At 36.4% G+C, this 17,892-nt stretch overlaps 1 protein-coding gene across 5 annotated transcripts in view; it reads left to right on the plus strand.

Moving 5' to 3' along the window:
* TFDP2 (transcription factor Dp-2) overlaps positions 1-17,892 on the plus strand; it is a 190,471-nt gene that overhangs the window by 32,086 nt on the left and 140,493 nt on the right. For all 5 annotated transcript variants that reach the window (XM_074191165.1, XM_074191166.1, XM_074191169.1 and 2 more), the window contains exons 2-3: positions 3,521-3,614; positions 12,818-12,884. In XM_074191165.1, the coding sequence (XP_074047266.1) occupies positions 3,600-3,614; positions 12,818-12,884 (82 nt within the window). In that variant the 5' untranslated portion in view covers positions 3,521-3,599. The remainder of the gene's footprint in view (positions 1-3,520; positions 3,615-12,817; positions 12,885-17,892) is intronic.

The raw sequence follows: 17,892 nt of genomic DNA on the forward strand, positions 1-17,892 counted from the left end.
GTTGCATGTATCACTTCCCATGTAAGAATGTAAACTATTTAGCCTCTTAAGATTTTTCACATAGTTTCATGATTCTATTATTTTAGGTCACATTTTCTACTCCACTGTGGTCTTTTCATCAGGAAGGCTTGCCTCTACTTTGTTAAATGTCCCTTTCCCCCCACTTTGGCAATATAATAAGTTTTTCTCTTTAAATTATACTTGGTTATAATCCTAGACTATTTACTTTCAGGAATGCCATATTTGCAAGCTTGCTTCTCCTTTTTAGTGGTGACTGCAAAGTCTTGTGTGATCCTGATTGTGGCTCTTCAGTACTTGCATTCTTCCTTTCTAACTGCTAGCAATATTTTTTCCTTGACCAAGATGTTTGTAATATTCCTGGGGGGTTTTATTTTGGAGATTTATTTCTTTTAGGAGGTCACTGATAAGATTCTTAAAATTTCTACTGTCTTCTGACTCTCTGATATATCTGGACAGTTTTCATTTATAATTTCTTGAAATTGTCTTTTTTCTTTTTGTTCACAGCTTTCAGATTGTCCAATAATTTTTTTAATTATTTCTCCTAGATCTGGGTGAATTGTTTTCCTGTGAGATATTTCTCCTTTTCTTCTGGTTTTGGTTTTGTTTTTGTTTTTGAAGAGGGAAGTCTAAACTAGTGGAGGCATTAGGGAAGATTTCACATTTGACTACTTAAATTTGACTTTAAGAGATGGACTGAATTTCAGAGCTAAAGGCATCTTGAATTGTGGAGGATGTCTAGACATTGGGAACATCACAGTCAAAGGGAATGGGGTAGGGGTGTAACAAGGACTTTGTGCCTGGGCTTTTTTTCAAATTCTGTTTCTCTTTTAGTCATTAGCTCAGGTGCTAACTTCCCTAATATAAGTATTATCTTCCTTGAATTGTTCACACCCCTCTATTTGACTTCTCTTAGAATCTTATACTAAATCAAATTATAGTTTTTTTATATGTCTTATCTTCCCTTTTTGTATTATAAACACTTTGAGGATGAGGGCAATGACATTTTAAAAATCTTTGTAAACAAATCTTCCATGTCCCTGGCATATTATAAGGTGCTTAATACATTTTTGTTGAGCTTAAGTGAAGAGATTGAATGTGGGTGGTGTATGTAGTGTGAGTGTGTATATTTGTGTGAAATCCATTTTGACTAGAATGTGTATGTAGAGAAGAGTGTAGAAATAAACTTTGAAAGGTACTGGTGATGCCAGATTATAAATAGGCTTAAGTACAGGGCTGAGTATAAATTTTATTCATTAGATTGAAGGAAACTGTCAAAGGTTTTGAACAGGAAAGTGCTATCATCCTTTGATAATGTTAACAAATTTAGATTTGAAGCGGGAGAGAGTAGAGCCTTAGGGACATCATAGGAATTTAGATTTAAAACTAGAAGGGACCTTAGACATCATCTCATGCAGTCCTTCCATTTTACAGGTGAGGAACTGAAATCCAATTTGCTCAAGGTCTCAGATTAAGTAGCAGGATTTGAACTTTGTCCTCTTGACTGCAAATCTAACATGTTTTCCATTGTAAGGCACCAGTTCAAATAGTTGGTAATTAGAATCTCTTCTAGATTTATGACAGTGGGAGTTTAGAGGAAGTAAGTTATTAAAAAGGTAGAATTGCCCAGACTTGACAGTTAATTGGATAGGGAAATGGAGAAAGATAATACTGGGGTTTTGAACTTTGGAATTTGAACTAATGATAGTAGTCCTGACTAAAATGGGAAAATTAGAATGAGAAGCAGATTTGGGCAGAACATTCTAAGTCTAACATTGTTGGGAAGAAGGCACCACCAGATCCTGACTGGTGCTTTATCCACTGTGCCACATAGCTCACCCCACCCCACCCCCTCACCCCCCGGGAATGAAATTTCTTAGAGAGAATGTAAAGAGAACACCATGGACAAAATGTTGATTAAAAAACCCATAAGTAAGTTCTCACAAAGGAAACATTGAGAGAGAAAAAACAAAATGTCACTAGATAGCTGAGGGTGATACATAGAGGACAGTGCTTTGTGGGGAGCAGAGAGTGGGCCATGAGAGCCCCAGAAGACGTGAGCAGCTTGGTAGTCAGGGCTGTGAACATGAGATGCTAGATTTAGAGGGGAAATGGAGTTTAACCCTTTCATTGTGCAGATGTGAAAATTCAGGCCCAAAATAGTTTTTATTTTTTATTTATTTAAGGCAATGGGGTCAAATAATTTGCCCAAGGAAGGTCACACAACTAGACAATTATTAAATGTCTGAGACCACATTTGAACTCAAGTCCCCTGCCACCAAGACCAGTGCCCCCTCAAATAAGCTTCTAATCAAGTCAAAATAGATGCTGAGTTTCACAAAATTATGACTTTATTACATTTATTTATATAGTATTCTAATGGCTTCAACATACTTTCATATATATTATTACATTTGATAAAACAATCCTATTGCTCATAAGACAAATATTAGCCTCATTTTATAGGGAAAATGGCAACAGAGTTCATAAAATGAGCTCTGTACTGATTGTCATATATTTGAGATTCTAGTACCAAGTTCATATTATGAATTTGGGCAAGTAATAAATCTTTCTGGAACTCTCTTATTCTTGAAACATTTGAGTTGAACTAGTTGATCTGTCCAATTCTTAAATTCTATTGTATACTTAAATAGCCTAAGAATGTTATTATGTTTAGAAGATTATGCATTTTTAAATGATTTCTTAAAAGTATAAAATCTAATTTAAATTTCCTTTCCCCTCTAAGTAAGATTTTTAAGAAATTACCTGCATATTATTATTAATGATTTTATTTTACTTATATACCAAAAAATCTAGAGTTTCAGTGTTACTATTCAAAACATTAGCAGCTATACTTTGTGGTTCTAATTCTCTGGAATGCTGAATTCTGAAGTAGATATGATTCATGTTTACTTTTATGACTAAATATGCAATAAAGAGTTATTAATAACACTTACTAGTTTTATTTATTTAGACTTGTGAATTTTTTTAGAGATAGATTTTTAGAATGTTTGAATCTCAGAATGGGGAAGTCCAAAATTGGAAAATAGTTTATGATATCCTTAGATCTTTTGTATGATCCACTTTTTTAAGCATGAAAACATAAAAAGTTAAAAGTATTTTATTAGAAATTGAAACCATATGCTTTTTTCCTCCAAGAAATCTTAGTTTTTAAGGAATTATAGTTTTTTGTCAATGTCTAGTTTACATTGCATTAGTTTGATTATAAAGAGCTTTAACAACATTGAGTGAGCATCCAAAATACACTAGAATCTTTAAAAGAAAGTGAGGTTATGACAGTTCTGTATCCTGTGTATCTTCTTCCCTTTCACATTAATTTAGATGAATTTAGGCACATATAAGAAAAAGGGTAGGTCCAACCACATTCCTCAAAATACACCTTATTTTTCTGACTTTTTCTAGCATCATTTGGACAGAGGAAAAAAGTGTTTCAAGAATATTCTCAAGATCTTACATTTCTATACCTCTTTTTTTTTAACAGGATGTTTCTTTTGAAGTATTTTTGAAGATGAAGAATTTTTTTATGCTTTTAGAAAAACAGAAAAAGACTCCAGTCTGACATGACGACAGAAAATGTAAGTATTAAACAATTTCCTTGGGAGTTATACAGTCCCCTTCCCCTGGCAGCTGACTCCGGGTGAATTGCTGTCAAATTGCCCCCTTGTAGACAGATGTAGATTGTTGCTGCCAGATAGAAAGACCTTTGTTTGGGCTTTAAGGTGTTGGTTCTGGCTGCTGCCAGAGAATTCCTTCTCTATCAGTTGAATACATCAATTTCACTGGAGGATGTTTAAAAATACTTTCTTGGTTAGATTTTCTCTTAATGAAGAAAATGTCTGGACTGTACCACAAGGGCACTGATTATCTGTCTTCAAAAAAGCAGTGCCACCCTCTGCCTTCCTTTTTCCCCCTTTTTTCTTCATCTCAGAACCCCTTGATACCATCTGCTATTGTCTTCCCTTTTCTTCCATTCTGTAATAATGATATAGTCTTTCTTTTCACCAGGAAAATCCTCCTCAATGTGTGTCCTTGAACTGTCCCTTCCTTCTCTAACAGATGGCCTATCCTTTAACCCACTGCTAATCTTCAGTCTTTTCCTATCTACCATTTGTTGGTTAATTTATTCAAACATGGTATTGCATCCCCTCAATTTATCATCCTATATTTCTCTTCCCTTTCTCAACCAAACTCCTTGAAAGAATTGTCTGCACTTGGTGCCCTTACTTGCTCTTTTTTCATTCATTCAGTTTGACTTCCAACTTCATCACTCAACTTATACTAAAGATGTTTTATGTAAGGGGTTAATACACAGAGTATGTGACCATGAGGAGTTCATCCTGAGAGTCATGAGACCGGGGACAACAGGAATGTTCATACCAGAGTGCTCTGAACCCAGGAAGGAGCTCTGGCCCTTTTCTCTGTTTGTTCTCTGCCTTTCATCCTTATCTTGTTGAAGATTCTCAGGAAGGAGCTTTGGCCCTTATCTCTCTGCCTTTCATCCTCATCCTATTTAAGCCAAGATACACACCTTTTGTGGCATGCCCATTACTCTTTCACAGTGCCTGAAGATGAGGAATGCTGATAACAGTGGGACTAGGCTTATATATACCCTTACTCAACTATGTGAGTTAGAGATGTAGAGATGTAGGGATGTAGCCATGTAGTGTCCTGTTAATAAAACCTGTTACACATCTCTCCTGGTTGAACTCTCATTATTGAACACGTGGGTTGTGTCTGGCACCATGAAGACCTTGGAACAAAGGTATGACCCGGCTACCCAAAAGGAAAAGTCAAAGGACTTTTCAGTGTTATTTGATAAATTTGATTATTTTTTAAATCCCTTCTGACTACCCTTTTTTCCCTCTGTGAATATTCTCTCTTCTAGATTTTCATACCTCTAATTCTCTTCTAGTTCTTCTTTTACCATTCTTAACCATTCCTCTTCAGTCCCTTTTGATAGCTCAACATCCATAACTCATCCCCTTATCATTGAAATATTCCTGTGAAGCTCTGTCCTGGGTCCTCCTCTCTTTACTTTTTATATATTTAAAAGTCTTGGTGATCTAATCAGAAGGTTTAATTGTCATATTTATGCAGATGATGTCCAGATCTATCTCCCTTGAGCTTCAGTCTTACTGGGATGCCCCAGAGATGTCTAAAGTAGAATTTATTCACTTATTTATTTATTTATTTATTTATTCATTCATTCATTTATTTTTTTCATAATGAGGCTTTTTTTAAATTAAATTAAAGGTAAGTAGAAAGTCTTTGGTTTTTGTTCAAATTCCACAATTCTTTCTCAGGATACAGATGGCATTCCAAAATAGAATTTATGATCTTTCCTCCAGAACCCGCCCTTCATTCAAACCTATTTATATCTGTTGAAAACAGTAAACATTCTAATCAAAAATCCTTCTAAATTCATGATAGTTGTGTTGTGTGTTGTTCCCAGTTGCTCATTTCTCCCTGTATAACTCACCCAAAGCTGTGCTTCATTCATTCAATCAACAGGCATTGATTAGGTGCCTGCAATGGTAGAGGCCCTGTGCTAGACCCTTGGGATATAAATAGAAAGAGTGAGGGCAAAAATTCAAAAGAAATTTATATTCAATACAAATCTGCACAGAAACATATATAACATAAATATACATAACTATATATACATCTATATAGACAGACATATAGACATAAACACACTAAGTTTTTAAGTTATAAGATAGGGAGCAAGGGTACTATTAGTGGGAGGTTCAGAAAAACATACAGACTATGGTGCCTGACCCACACCTTCAAGGAAACAAGGGTTTCTGTGAGGCCAAGTAAGGGGAATGCTCCCCAGGCCTGGGGTTCAACTAGTACAAAGGCGCAGAGATAGGAGATAGATTCCCTTGAGTGGGGAACAAGGGAAATTTAGCAAAGAGGATCTAGCAAAATAGAGAGAAGTTGTTATATAGGTGGGAGGAAAACCAGGAGAAAGTGGTGTCCTGAAAAGCTAGAGAAAAGAGAGTTATCAAGGAAGAGATAGTGATATCAATTGTGGCAAAGGCTTCAGAGAGGAAAGGAAATGAAGATTGAGAAAAGGCCACTGGGTTTGGCAACTAAGAGATCATTAGTAATGTTGGAAAGAGCAATTTTGGTGGCATGATAAGATTTGGCAACCATATCGTAAGGGCTTTGGAAGAGAGGGAGAAGAGAGAAACCTGTTGTAGATGACTATTTTTGAGGAGTTTAGCTACAAAGGAAAGAATGTGATGATAGAGATGATGGAAGGATCAAGTGAAGGTTTTTTCAGGATGGGAGAGATGTCAGCATTTTTTAGGCAGGAGGGAAGGAACCAGTAGACAGGGAGAGATTGGAAATAAATGATAGAGTTGGTATGTCAGAGGAATAATGTGCTGGAAGAGATGAAATGGAATGAGATGACATGAGCAAGTTGAGATTTTAGCCTTGGTAAGAAATTAAGGCCATTGGGGCGGCTAGGTGGCACAGTGGATAAAGCATTGGCCCTGGAGTCAGGAGTACCTGAGTTCAAATCCGGTCTCAGACACTTAATAATTACCTAGCTGCATGAACTTGGACAAGCCACTTAACCCCATTTGCCTTGCAAAAACCTAACAACAACAACAAAAAATTAAGGCCATTTCATCATGTGTAAAAAGGGGTTAAGGAGGAGAAAGGGGTTGAAGGCACCCGAATAATAGGAGGTATGAAAGAGGGGAGGAGTTCACAGCTAATGGCCTCTGTTTTTTCTGTAAAACATGAAGGTTCTTACTTGATAGAATGGGGAGTAGAGGAGAGCCACGGGAGATTTTAGGAGGGCTGAAAGAGTTTGGAAAAGCTGCTTTTAAGGAATAGGATAGTTAGTTGATATATAGTAGGGACTGCCTCACAGCAGTGAGGGCTCAGGTATCAGGAAGGTATCATAAGTTTGTGGTTGCGTGATTTTTTCCCCCTTTTTGTTCAGCAGCACATGTGTAGGAGCAAAAGCAATGAAAATTAGGAGTCACCAAGCTGAGACTTGCTGGCATGATAAGGAGACTACAAATTCAAGAATAGAGGATGTCTAGGAGTCAAAATGGGGAGAAGAGGAGAGAAAGGCTAGTGCAGCGGAGATGGCTTGGGAGAGAATTGAGGGGGCAAGGAGTTGGAGGTCGTATTATAGATTAAGTGTAAGGTTATTTAATTAAGGGAAGGCAGAGGAGGGAGAGGTGAAAAGCCAGTAGAGTATTAATGCCAGATAAGGGAATTTCTGTATTCTTAAACATGGATATGGTCATTTGGGGGGTGAAGGCAAGATCAAGAGTATGACTTTCTTTGTGTGTGTGACTTAAATGGGTTGGAAATTAAATAATGGGAAATGAGTAGGTTGAGGAACTGAATGGTTAGCAAATTTGAGAGAAAAATCAATAGATATGTTGAAATCCCTTAGTGTGAGGGCAGGATTTGAGCCCGTATTCTGACTTCTCTTCCTCCTCCCCCCCATTTCAGGCCAGCTAGTGTGTGGGGTAGGGAAGGAGGGGTACATGTGCCCATTTTATTGATGAAAAATCCCAAGTCTCCAAGCAGGGAAGTTACTTGTCCAAAGTCACCTTGTCAGTGAGAATCAGGAGTGTGACTTATGCTGCCACCTTATGTGCAAGTATATATGAATACACATAAAAATGTGACCATGTATACCTACATATGTTCACAATAAAAGCCCAGCACACTACCTTCCATGTCACCTAGCACTCTGCCCACTGTGCCATGCAGTACTCTACCCACTGTGCTACTACCTAGCACACTTCCTACTGTGCCACGCAGCACTCTACCATCATGCTGCACAGTACTGTACCCATTGTGCCACCCAGAAATCTACCTACTGTGCCAACCTGTTCTCTTCATTGGGCTACCATCACTCTGCCCACTGTGCCAGCCAGCACACTCCCTGCTGTGACACCTAGCACTCTTCACTGTGCCACCCAACATACTCTCCACTGTGCCACCTAGCACTCCCTGTTGTGCCACCAAAGGCTCTTCATTGTGCCACCCAACTCTCTACCCACTGTGCCCAGCACTCCCCATTTTGCCACCCAGAATACTCCCCACTCTGCCACACGTCTGCATAGATTTTGGTATTGGTTTTACATCTTTATGGAAATTGCTTGTATACTTTGTTTTATATTACAAAAAAAAACAGATTTCATTGTTCAAGTCCACTGGAGTACGCCAGGTATAAGACTAATTTCAGTACATATATTGACTTGTGATTATCTTTATTTCTTCTCAGATGTCATTGGACAGTTCTTTAATGATGCAGGTGAACAACTGTGCCTTTTTTTCAGAGTGATATGTTTCTCAGCTCTGCAGAGTCAAACATTCAAAGAGCAGATGTTTAACAGTAACCATACAACTGTAAACCCTCTGATTTCAATCTGTGGTTTTGTTGAGGTTTTACAGTTGATCATTTTTGTGTAAACACAAGGTGTAGGCTGGTACTTTACTCAGTGGTCACTCTGTATTGGGTCTGTATTCAAGGCAGTCTTTGTCTTTCCATTTTTACTCTGGAGGAGGAAGAGAGAGATGGCATTTTTCTTTCCTTCTTAACTTTCTTGTAAGAGTGATCATATAAATAGTAGGGGAGCTCAGAGAATTTCTTTGTAACAACTGTTCAGAATGTCAGGCATGGAATCTTAAATTCTAGAGGAAGTTTTTATTAGGGTGAGGGGGTTATTTGAATAATGTGGGATGTTTGAGTCCCTACATATGACACTAGTAAAAAGAATGAATAAAAGACTTTTTTTGCAGAGATCTTGATTATGTATGCTGCAAGCTTACATCTTGATGAAGAAAATCATTTAAAAGCAACAGAGATAGGTTTAATAGATAAGAATAAATACTACAAAACCCTGTAACTTCCATTGCTATGGTCTCAGATCTATAATTGGACATCACTACCTTGGTTTCCTGCCAGTACCATAAACTCAAAATAATAAAAACTGAACTAATTTTATCTGCCTTCAAAAGCCGCTTCTCCTTACTTCCCTATTTTTTTTTTTTTTTTGCTGGTGCCACTAAGCTCCTGGTCATCCAGGCTTATCACTTCAGAGTATGATTGGACTCCTCCCTTTCCTTTCCTCCCCATATAGAATCTGGTTAATTCTGTTTCCCCCTTCCATTCCCAAGTCCAGACCTTTATTATCTATTGCCTAAATAATTGTAATGGATTCGTAGCTGGTGTCCATGCCTTCATTTTCTTCTTCTAACTCATTCCTCACCCAGCCACCAGAATAAAGTCCTAAAGTCCAAATATGACTATATTGTATTTCCTCCAAAAAAAATCATTAGTAGTTTCCTGTTATCTGTAGAATATAATGCAAGCTACTCATCCTGACAATTAATGGTCTACACTTACCTTCCCAGTATTTTTTCACATTAATCTTGTGAAATTAAACTGTTAACTATTCCCTGAACTCTAGCATTCTTTCTCCCACAATAACATATTCACTCATGCCATTCTTTATGCTTGGAATACATTTCTTCTTCAACTCTTCCTATCAAAATCCTTCTCTTGTTTGAGTTATGCTGCCACCTTCTCCTCTAAGCCATCCTTGATCTCTCCCAGCTTCATGTATTCTCTCTTTCCTCTGATTTTCATTGAACATTGTATTTGCATTGCTTCTTTGCCCCTCTCATACTCTAGTTTTTATTCTACTTACCGGGATATAGATCATATTTCCTTTTATATGAAGTAAACTCCTTGAGGGCTTGCAGTATCATTTTTCTTTTCTATCTTTGTTTCTAGAAAAATACCTTGCCCTTTGGTTATTTTGTGGGAGATAGGGGAAGGGATAGATTGTGATTTCATTAATATAGGAAACTCCCAGTGAGGAAACTGCTTTACCAATGCAAAATCACAACTACTCAAAAAATCATAGCTAAGAATAGCCTGGGATACTTTTGGGTTAAGCTGTTTGATCAGAATTTTACAACCATTATGTGTCAGTTGAAAGGTTTGAACATTTTCCTTCCTGAGTCAGAGAGCAACTCCCTGTTCAATAGGCCATGCTGCCTCTCATTTTGCACATAGTAGGTACTTTATAAATGTATATTAAATTTAATTGTGCATAGAAAGCATTTTAGTGCTTTTGGGTTGATAATGTATTGAAATACCCTCAGTATTTACTTTAAAAATCCTATGTTGTATTAGAAGGACAGAGAGTATCAACTGTTTCAATTCATACATTTAAAAAATAATTTTTCTATGATTTCCCCAATCTCTGCAAATGTACTTTAAATACAAATAATTACGAGGAAATATTAAAATTTTATTTTGAAATTAGATTTTTTTTTCTTATTATCTCTAGCATGTGAAAACATACTTTCTTATTGGACACAATTTAGTCCTGCAAGGTGTTCTTAATTTCTGATCCTTCTGTGCTAGATTAGCATAGTTTATTTTATAGGATTTCAAATATAGATTTATGAGTGAAGAAAGTGAGAAGTAATGTAGACAAAATTGTATAACTTATTTATTGATAGTTTTCCTCAGATGTACTTTTTAATAGTATTTTTTCCAATTGTATGTAAAGATAATTTTTAACATTCATTTTTACAAAATTTTGAGTTTCAAATTTTTCTCTCTCCCTTCTCTTCTTCCTTAAACAGTTAACATTGATATAGTTACATATGTCCTATCATGTAAAACATATTCCCATATTAATCATGGTTGTGGGGGGCGGCTAGGTGGTGTAGTGGATAAAGCACTGGCCCTGGAGTCAGGAGTACCTGGGTTCAAATCTGGTCTCAGACACTTAATAATTACCTAGCTGTGTGGCCTTGGGCAAGCCACTTAACCCCATTTGCCTTGCAAAAAAAAAAACCTAAAAAAAAAAATCATGGTTGTGAATGAAGAAACAGACCACAAGGGGGGAAAAACTCACACATTAAAAAAAGGGGAAAATAGGATGCTTCAAATCTGCATTGTGTCCTTTAGTTCTTTCTCTGGATGGGGATGGCATTTTCCATCAAAAGTCCTTGTAATTGTCTTGGATCATTATATTGCTGAGAAGAACTAAGTCAACATAGTTGATTATCATACAATGTTGCTGTTACTCTGTATGCTGTTCTCTTGGTTCTGCTCATTTAATTTTCCTCAATTCATACAAATATTCCTAGGTTTTTCTGAAATTTGCCTGTTCATCACTTCTTATTGCAAAATAGAGCTCCATTTTATGTGTGTGTGTGTGTGTGTGTGTGTGTGTGTGTGTGTGTGTGTGTGTATGTGTGTGTGTGTGTGTGTATAAACCACTGCTTGCAAATATGCCATTCCTCAACTGAAGGGTATCCTCTCAATTTCTAATTTTTTTCCACCCACAAAAAAAAATCTGCTGCTAGAAAATGTCTTTTCACATGTGGGTCCTTTTCCCATTTTTATCATCTCTTTTGGATACAAAGCTAGTAGTGGTATTGCTGGATGTACAGTTTGCCCTTTGGGAAGAGTTCCAACTCACTCTTCAGAATGATTTGATCAATTAAAAATTCCATCGACAGTGTATTAGTGTCCCACTTTCCCCACAGCCTCTCCAATATTGATCATTTTCCTGTCAGAAATTCTTTAAACCTTTTAACCTTGTTCCATTGTTGTTCCCTTTGGCACTATTTGCTTCAGCATCCAAGTAGTTAGAGAAAACTCTTTTGAAACAAAGATTTTAATTATTTTACCTCTTTATTACAGGAACATGTGAACCCACAAGGTATAAAAACCAATTTTATTATGATGGGTTTTTTTTACATGCCCAGCAATTGAGTAAGGGTCAGGGAACAATAATGGAGTTTGGGATAGAATAGAGAAATAGTCTCCATTCTTCTTAGTTGTATCTTTAAATTAGGGCTTCATTGGTTTATTTAATTTTTTGTGAATTCCTGGAATATTACAACTATATTTAAATATATGTTCCAGAACACATTTCAAATATATATGTGTACTTATATTATCTCCTATTTTAAATTAACTGCAATAGAGTTCCTTTTTTCCAGTATAGGTATAAGTTAACTGAAAAAATTTTAGTGTCGGATCTAATGTAAATATGCCCAATTAATATTAATAAACTTTGGTACAGTTGTAAAGCTTTAGTAAAACTATTAACATTCATTGTTATGATTATATAATTTATTATTTTGCTCTTTTAATAAAATATGATCACTTTTGACTGTTTTGACTATTCTCTTAATATTTAGCTCTGTTGTAGGATGTGTCCTTTGAATATTCCTTTAAGTATTAAGAAGATTCCCCAAAGGTGACAATAGATAGAAAATATCTTACCCCTAAGCATTTTAATGTTTATTTGCTGCATGGTAGCATAACATACTGATCAACTAAAGAGAATTTTTTCCCATAAGAGAGAAGGAAAAGCAAAAACTCAAGTGAATTCATGATGGCAAAGTTTTAGTATTTATAGGCAGATTTGTGTCTCCTTGATTTTACAAGGTTCCCACTGAAGGAACTATTAGCAATTCTGTTGATTGAGAGCAGAGTTCATAAAATTACATTTACTTTTTCTTCCACATTGTTCATAATTATACATAAATGATTACATTATTTCTTATGGTTGTGAATGATCATCTTATACCCACAATTGATATAATTTACCTTTTTTAATTCCTTTCTCAATAAATAATAGCATTAATAGTTTGTAGTGGTATGCATCAATCTGATGAAAGATATGAAGTGGTTTTTAAGGTATTTGGATACTTTTATTTATCCTTTTTTCAATAGAATTTTTTTTAACAATTTCTTTAGGTTGGTCTAACTTCTACAAATGGAGAACTCAAAGGATTTATAGATCAGAACCTAAGTCCAACAAAAGGTAAATATAGAAAAATAACTTGTTCTGTTTTTTATGAAAAGAACTAGACAATATTTTTAATTTATAAGATTTAATATTTATTTGAATACTTTTGTTCATAATTTAATGTGTTACAACAAATGTGACTGCTCATAGCAAATTTTTTGTCAAACATGAACAATATACTTTATCCAAAGAAGTTATAATTAGTTTCCCATCACTTGACAAAGTAGGATTATGAACTTCCTTTTGAATAAATCACTGGCTTCATTGAGTCATTGATTTAGAAGAAGAGGAGGGGAAAGTATTTATGTTGTGCCTGCTTTGTACAATGCTCTCTTGCTAAACACATTGCAAATATTTTCTGATTTGCTTCTCTTGGGAGGTGGTTGCTACTTGTTTTCTAGACAAAGAAACCAAGTCAAACAGGGATTGTGACTTATCCAGGGACACATAACAAGCAGCTATATAAGCTTAAGTCTCCCTCACTCTAGACCCAGTGCTCTAAACACTGTACCACCAACTGTATCTAATTTAGCTTTAGAACTAAAATAGACCTTAGAAATCTTCTAGGGGATAGCTAGGTGGTGCAGTGGATAGAACACCAGCCCTGAAGTCAGGAGGACCTAAGTTCAAATTCAGCCTCAGACACATAAATAATTACCTAGCTGTGTGACCTGGGGCAAGTCACTTAACCACATTGCCTTGCAAAAACCGAAAAGAAAAAAAAAAGTCTTCTAGCACTCTTAGTTTTAAAATGAAGAAATAAGACCTAGAGAAATGCAATGACTTGCCCCAAGATCATTTAGGAATTAGTTATGGGAGGAATTTGAACTCAGGTCCTTTGACTCCAAATAAGATGATCTTTTTGTTTAACTGTGTGGTACAATCCCTTACTAATTAAAATAACTCAGAAGAGTAGAGAAATTGAACTCTGTTCTGCTTTTGGGATTTTATTTTTGTTAGGGTAGAGGTAGTAATCTGGTGCCTATAGGCCTTATTCAACCATATAAACTGTTACATTTTCTATAAATCTCTTAATATGAGTTATACATATTTGCCTTGGTGAAAATGTTGAAGGCAATTTGTTCTCTTTAAAATTCCATTTCAAATTTATTATGCCCTCAGTTGAATCCATGTGTTTGTGTTAAAAATCCCTTTTCTACTTTAGGATTTAGATTTAACTTTTATATAGATATGCTATACTTAAGGGAAACGGACTTTTGCAGTAATCATAAATTATGGAATTTATTGTCTCAATGGCATTTTTTTGCCCCATCTGAAGAGAAGGATGCTTAGCCTAAGTTTGCTTATTCAGCAAGGAGCTCACCAAGGAAGAAATATGGATGCTTTGTGAAACAGCTTAAAGCATATACTAAATCAAAATCCCCAAAGGAGATTTTGGAGCTCCTGAAAGCAGTATGTCATTATAGCCCAAGAGGGCTATACTTTCCCAAGGGGGATAATGATGTATCAACTTGGACAAAGTACCTCAAAATGATTATATTTAGACAAAGCATATCATCAAAGCTCATGATATTGCCATACAAATAGGTATTAAATATTTTAAAAATAAAACAAATTTAAACAAGGTACCTTAAAAATTGTAAATAAGGGGGCGGCTAGGTGGTGCACCGGCCCTGGAGTCAGGAGTACCTGGGTTCAAATCTGGTCTCAGACACTTAATAATTACCTAGCTGGGCGGCCTTGGGCAAGCCACTTAACACCATTTGCCTTGCAAAAACCGAAAAAAAAAATGTAAATAAGTATGACAGTGGGCCTCTAGGTGGCGCAGTGGATAGAGTGCTGGCCCTGGAGTCAGGAGTACCTGGGTTCAAATCCAACCTCAGACACTTAATAATTACCTAGCTGTGTGGCCTTGGGCAAGCCACTTAACCCCATTTGCCCTAAAAGAAAAATCTAAAAAAAAATAAGTATGACAGTACTGTGAAAGAGGTATTGAAAATAGATATAATGTCTAGACCATAGCATGATGGTCATGGAAACTGGAAACTGTATTATCCAGTGGCATAAAGGGGGTGATGTCCAGAAAGTAGGATGATGAAGGTGATTAAGTGATGAAGAAATACTGAGAAAAAAAACAAGATGGAAAAGATTACAAAAGAAAGATACAAAAAAAAGGGCAGAATAAAAACAGGAGAGAAGGCAAGAAGAAAAAAGATGGCGATTCTATCATGGCAGTTCATAGGTGGCTGAAGGTCTGATCTCTAAGGGGAGAATGAATACAAGTGGTACTAAACTGACTGAACAACAATAGATAAAACTGATGATTCTTAGTTATATATATTGTTTTATAATTCCTTCTTATTTCCTTTAAATAATAGAATAGTTAATATTTTTCATCACTAGCCATATGGTTTTTGTCCCCAAAGTTACCAAATTTAGTGACTTTTTCTCTATTTTCATTCTTGATCTCATTGTAACACTGAACACATTGTCCTTCATCCCATCCTTGAAACTTTTTCCTTCCATGATGCTCTATTACCTTGGTTCTCCTGCTTCCTGTTCTGTTCCTTCTCAGTCTGCTTTATAAGTTTTTCCTTCTTAAGGTTTATTAATCTTTGGTCCTCCACTCTTTTTGCTATGTTATCTCTTTTACATTCATTTTCTCCACATCATCAGTCACCTTTGACAGTGATACAAGTCTATAGCCTTAGACTGCAGCTCTCACCCCAACTACCTATTTTAACACATTTCTACCAGAAATTCTGCTAAGCATATCAATTCAGCATGCCTAAAATGGAACTTAATTTTCTCAGTGTGTTCTCTGACCTCCATTTGCCTACTACTTTTAGTAGTACCATCAGTTTTTGTAGTTAATGAGACTTGAAACCTTGTAGCCATCCTCATTTGTGCCTTTTCTTTTTTTCTTTTTTTTTTTTAATTTAAGGCAATGGGGTTACTTGCCCAAAGGCAATTTACAGCTGAGGAAATCAAAGCAATCCCTAGTCATATGAAAAATTGTTCCAAATCATTACTTATTAAAGAAATGCAGGGGTGGCTAGGTGGCATAGTGCATAAAGCACCGGCCTTGGGGTCAGGAGTACCTGGGTTCAAATCCAGTCTCAGACACTTAATAATTACCTAGCTGTGTGGCCTTGGGCAAGCCACTTAACGCCATTTGCCTTGCAAAAACCTAAAAAAACAAACAAGCAAAAAAAAAAAAACAACGCCAAGAAATGCATATTAAAGCATCTCTGAGATACCACCTCTCATCTCTTAGACTGGCCAATATGACCAGAAATGACAATGATCAGTGTTGGAAGGAATTTGGGAAATCTGGGACACTAATACATTTTTGGTAGAGCTGTGAACTCATCCAACCTTTCTGGAGAACAATTTGGAATTATGCCCAAAGGGCAACAAAAATGTGCATACCCTTTGATCCAACAATGCCACTACTGGGTCTATACCCTGAAGAGATGATGAAAAAGGGTAAAAACATCACTTGTACAAAAATATTCATAGCAGCCCTGTTTGTGGTGGCAAAGAATTGGAAATTGAGTGAATGTCCTTCAATTGTGTAATGGCTTAGTAAACTGTGGTATATGTATGTCATGGAGCACTATTATTCTATTAGAAACCAGGAGGGATGGGAATTCTGGGAAGCCTGGAAGGATTTGCATGAACTGATTCTGAGTGAGATGATCAGAACCAGAAAAACATTGTACACCCTAACAGCAACATGGGGGTGATGTTCAACCTTGATGGACCTGCTCATTCCATCAGTGCAACAACCAGGGACAGTTTTGGGGTATCTTCAATGGAGAATACTATCTCCAGAGAAAGAATTGTGGACTTTGAACAAAGTCCAAAGACTATTACCTTCAATTTAGGGGGAAAAAACCCATTATCTTATTATGTAATTTTGCTATCTCATACTTCCTTAAGAATGTGATTTCTCTCTCTTTACATTCAACTGAGATTAAAGTATACCATGGAACCAAAAAAAAAAGTGACTTGCCCAAGGTCACATAGCTAGGCAATTATTAAGTGTCTGAGGTCATATTTGAACTCAGGTCCTCCTGCCTGCAGGGTTGGTGCTCTATCCACTGTGCCACCTAGCTGCCCCCATTTTTGCCTTTTCAACTCATAACCAGCCAGTCACTATTAGTTTTATCTATTTTTCTTCATTAAGTCTCTCGTTTCTTTCATTCAGTTACCACCATTCCTAGTTCTAGATGCTTATCTTATCTAGGATAGTATACTAGTTTCCAAGTTGAGATTATCCTAATTCCTGCATGTGTACTTTATCTACTCCTTCCAGATTAGTTTTTCTAAAAATATTGCTAAACTGGAATTTAAACAGAAGTGGTTTATAGTCTTCAGCTCATTTGAACTTTACTATAATTCTTTATGGTAAGTACTATATGTATTCTCTCCATTTTTCAACTGAAGAAAATACATTTTTATTTTAGAGAAGTTAAGGGAATTGCTCATGGCCTTACATTTAATAATCAGGATCTCCTGATCTTGAGCCTAGTATCTTTCTTCTGTAAGAGGTTACCTCCTGATCTCTTTCTGTTATTACTGTGTGACTTTGTACCCTTTACCACCTCACTTGGGGACTTGAAGTGGCTTCATTGTGTGAAGGAGTCAGTACCTGACTCTAAGCTTGGAGAGTGGGGAAATAACCCTCCACTTCAGTAGCTAGTTTTGGGACTTGTCTCTAATCACTGTTCTGAACTCTCCTTCTGAAGAGCCCAGCTTCCTCTTTTGTTTGCAGTTGTAGCCTAAATCACCACCTGAGTGCTCAGGGGTAGCTGCTGCCCAGGTGCAGTTGGGAAAATGACTTCTTCCCAGGGACACCACCATGGCAGAGTTTCCCATCTCCCAGATCACATAGTGATGGTAGCAAATGGGCCTCAGAGGGAGTAGGACAGTCTCACCAGATGATCAGATGTGGACAGGTTGGTATACACAACTTCCATTTTTACATCCAGTAAAGTGTGGAACTTGGATCTATGACTCACTTTTCCTTGTAAGCATAGAATAAATACAGCATTTG

This window comes from Macrotis lagotis, chromosome 6 (genome assembly GCF_037893015.1).
Source record: "Macrotis lagotis isolate mMagLag1 chromosome 6, bilby.v1.9.chrom.fasta, whole genome shotgun sequence".
NCBI lineage: Eukaryota > Metazoa > Chordata > Mammalia > Peramelemorphia > Peramelidae > Macrotis > Macrotis lagotis.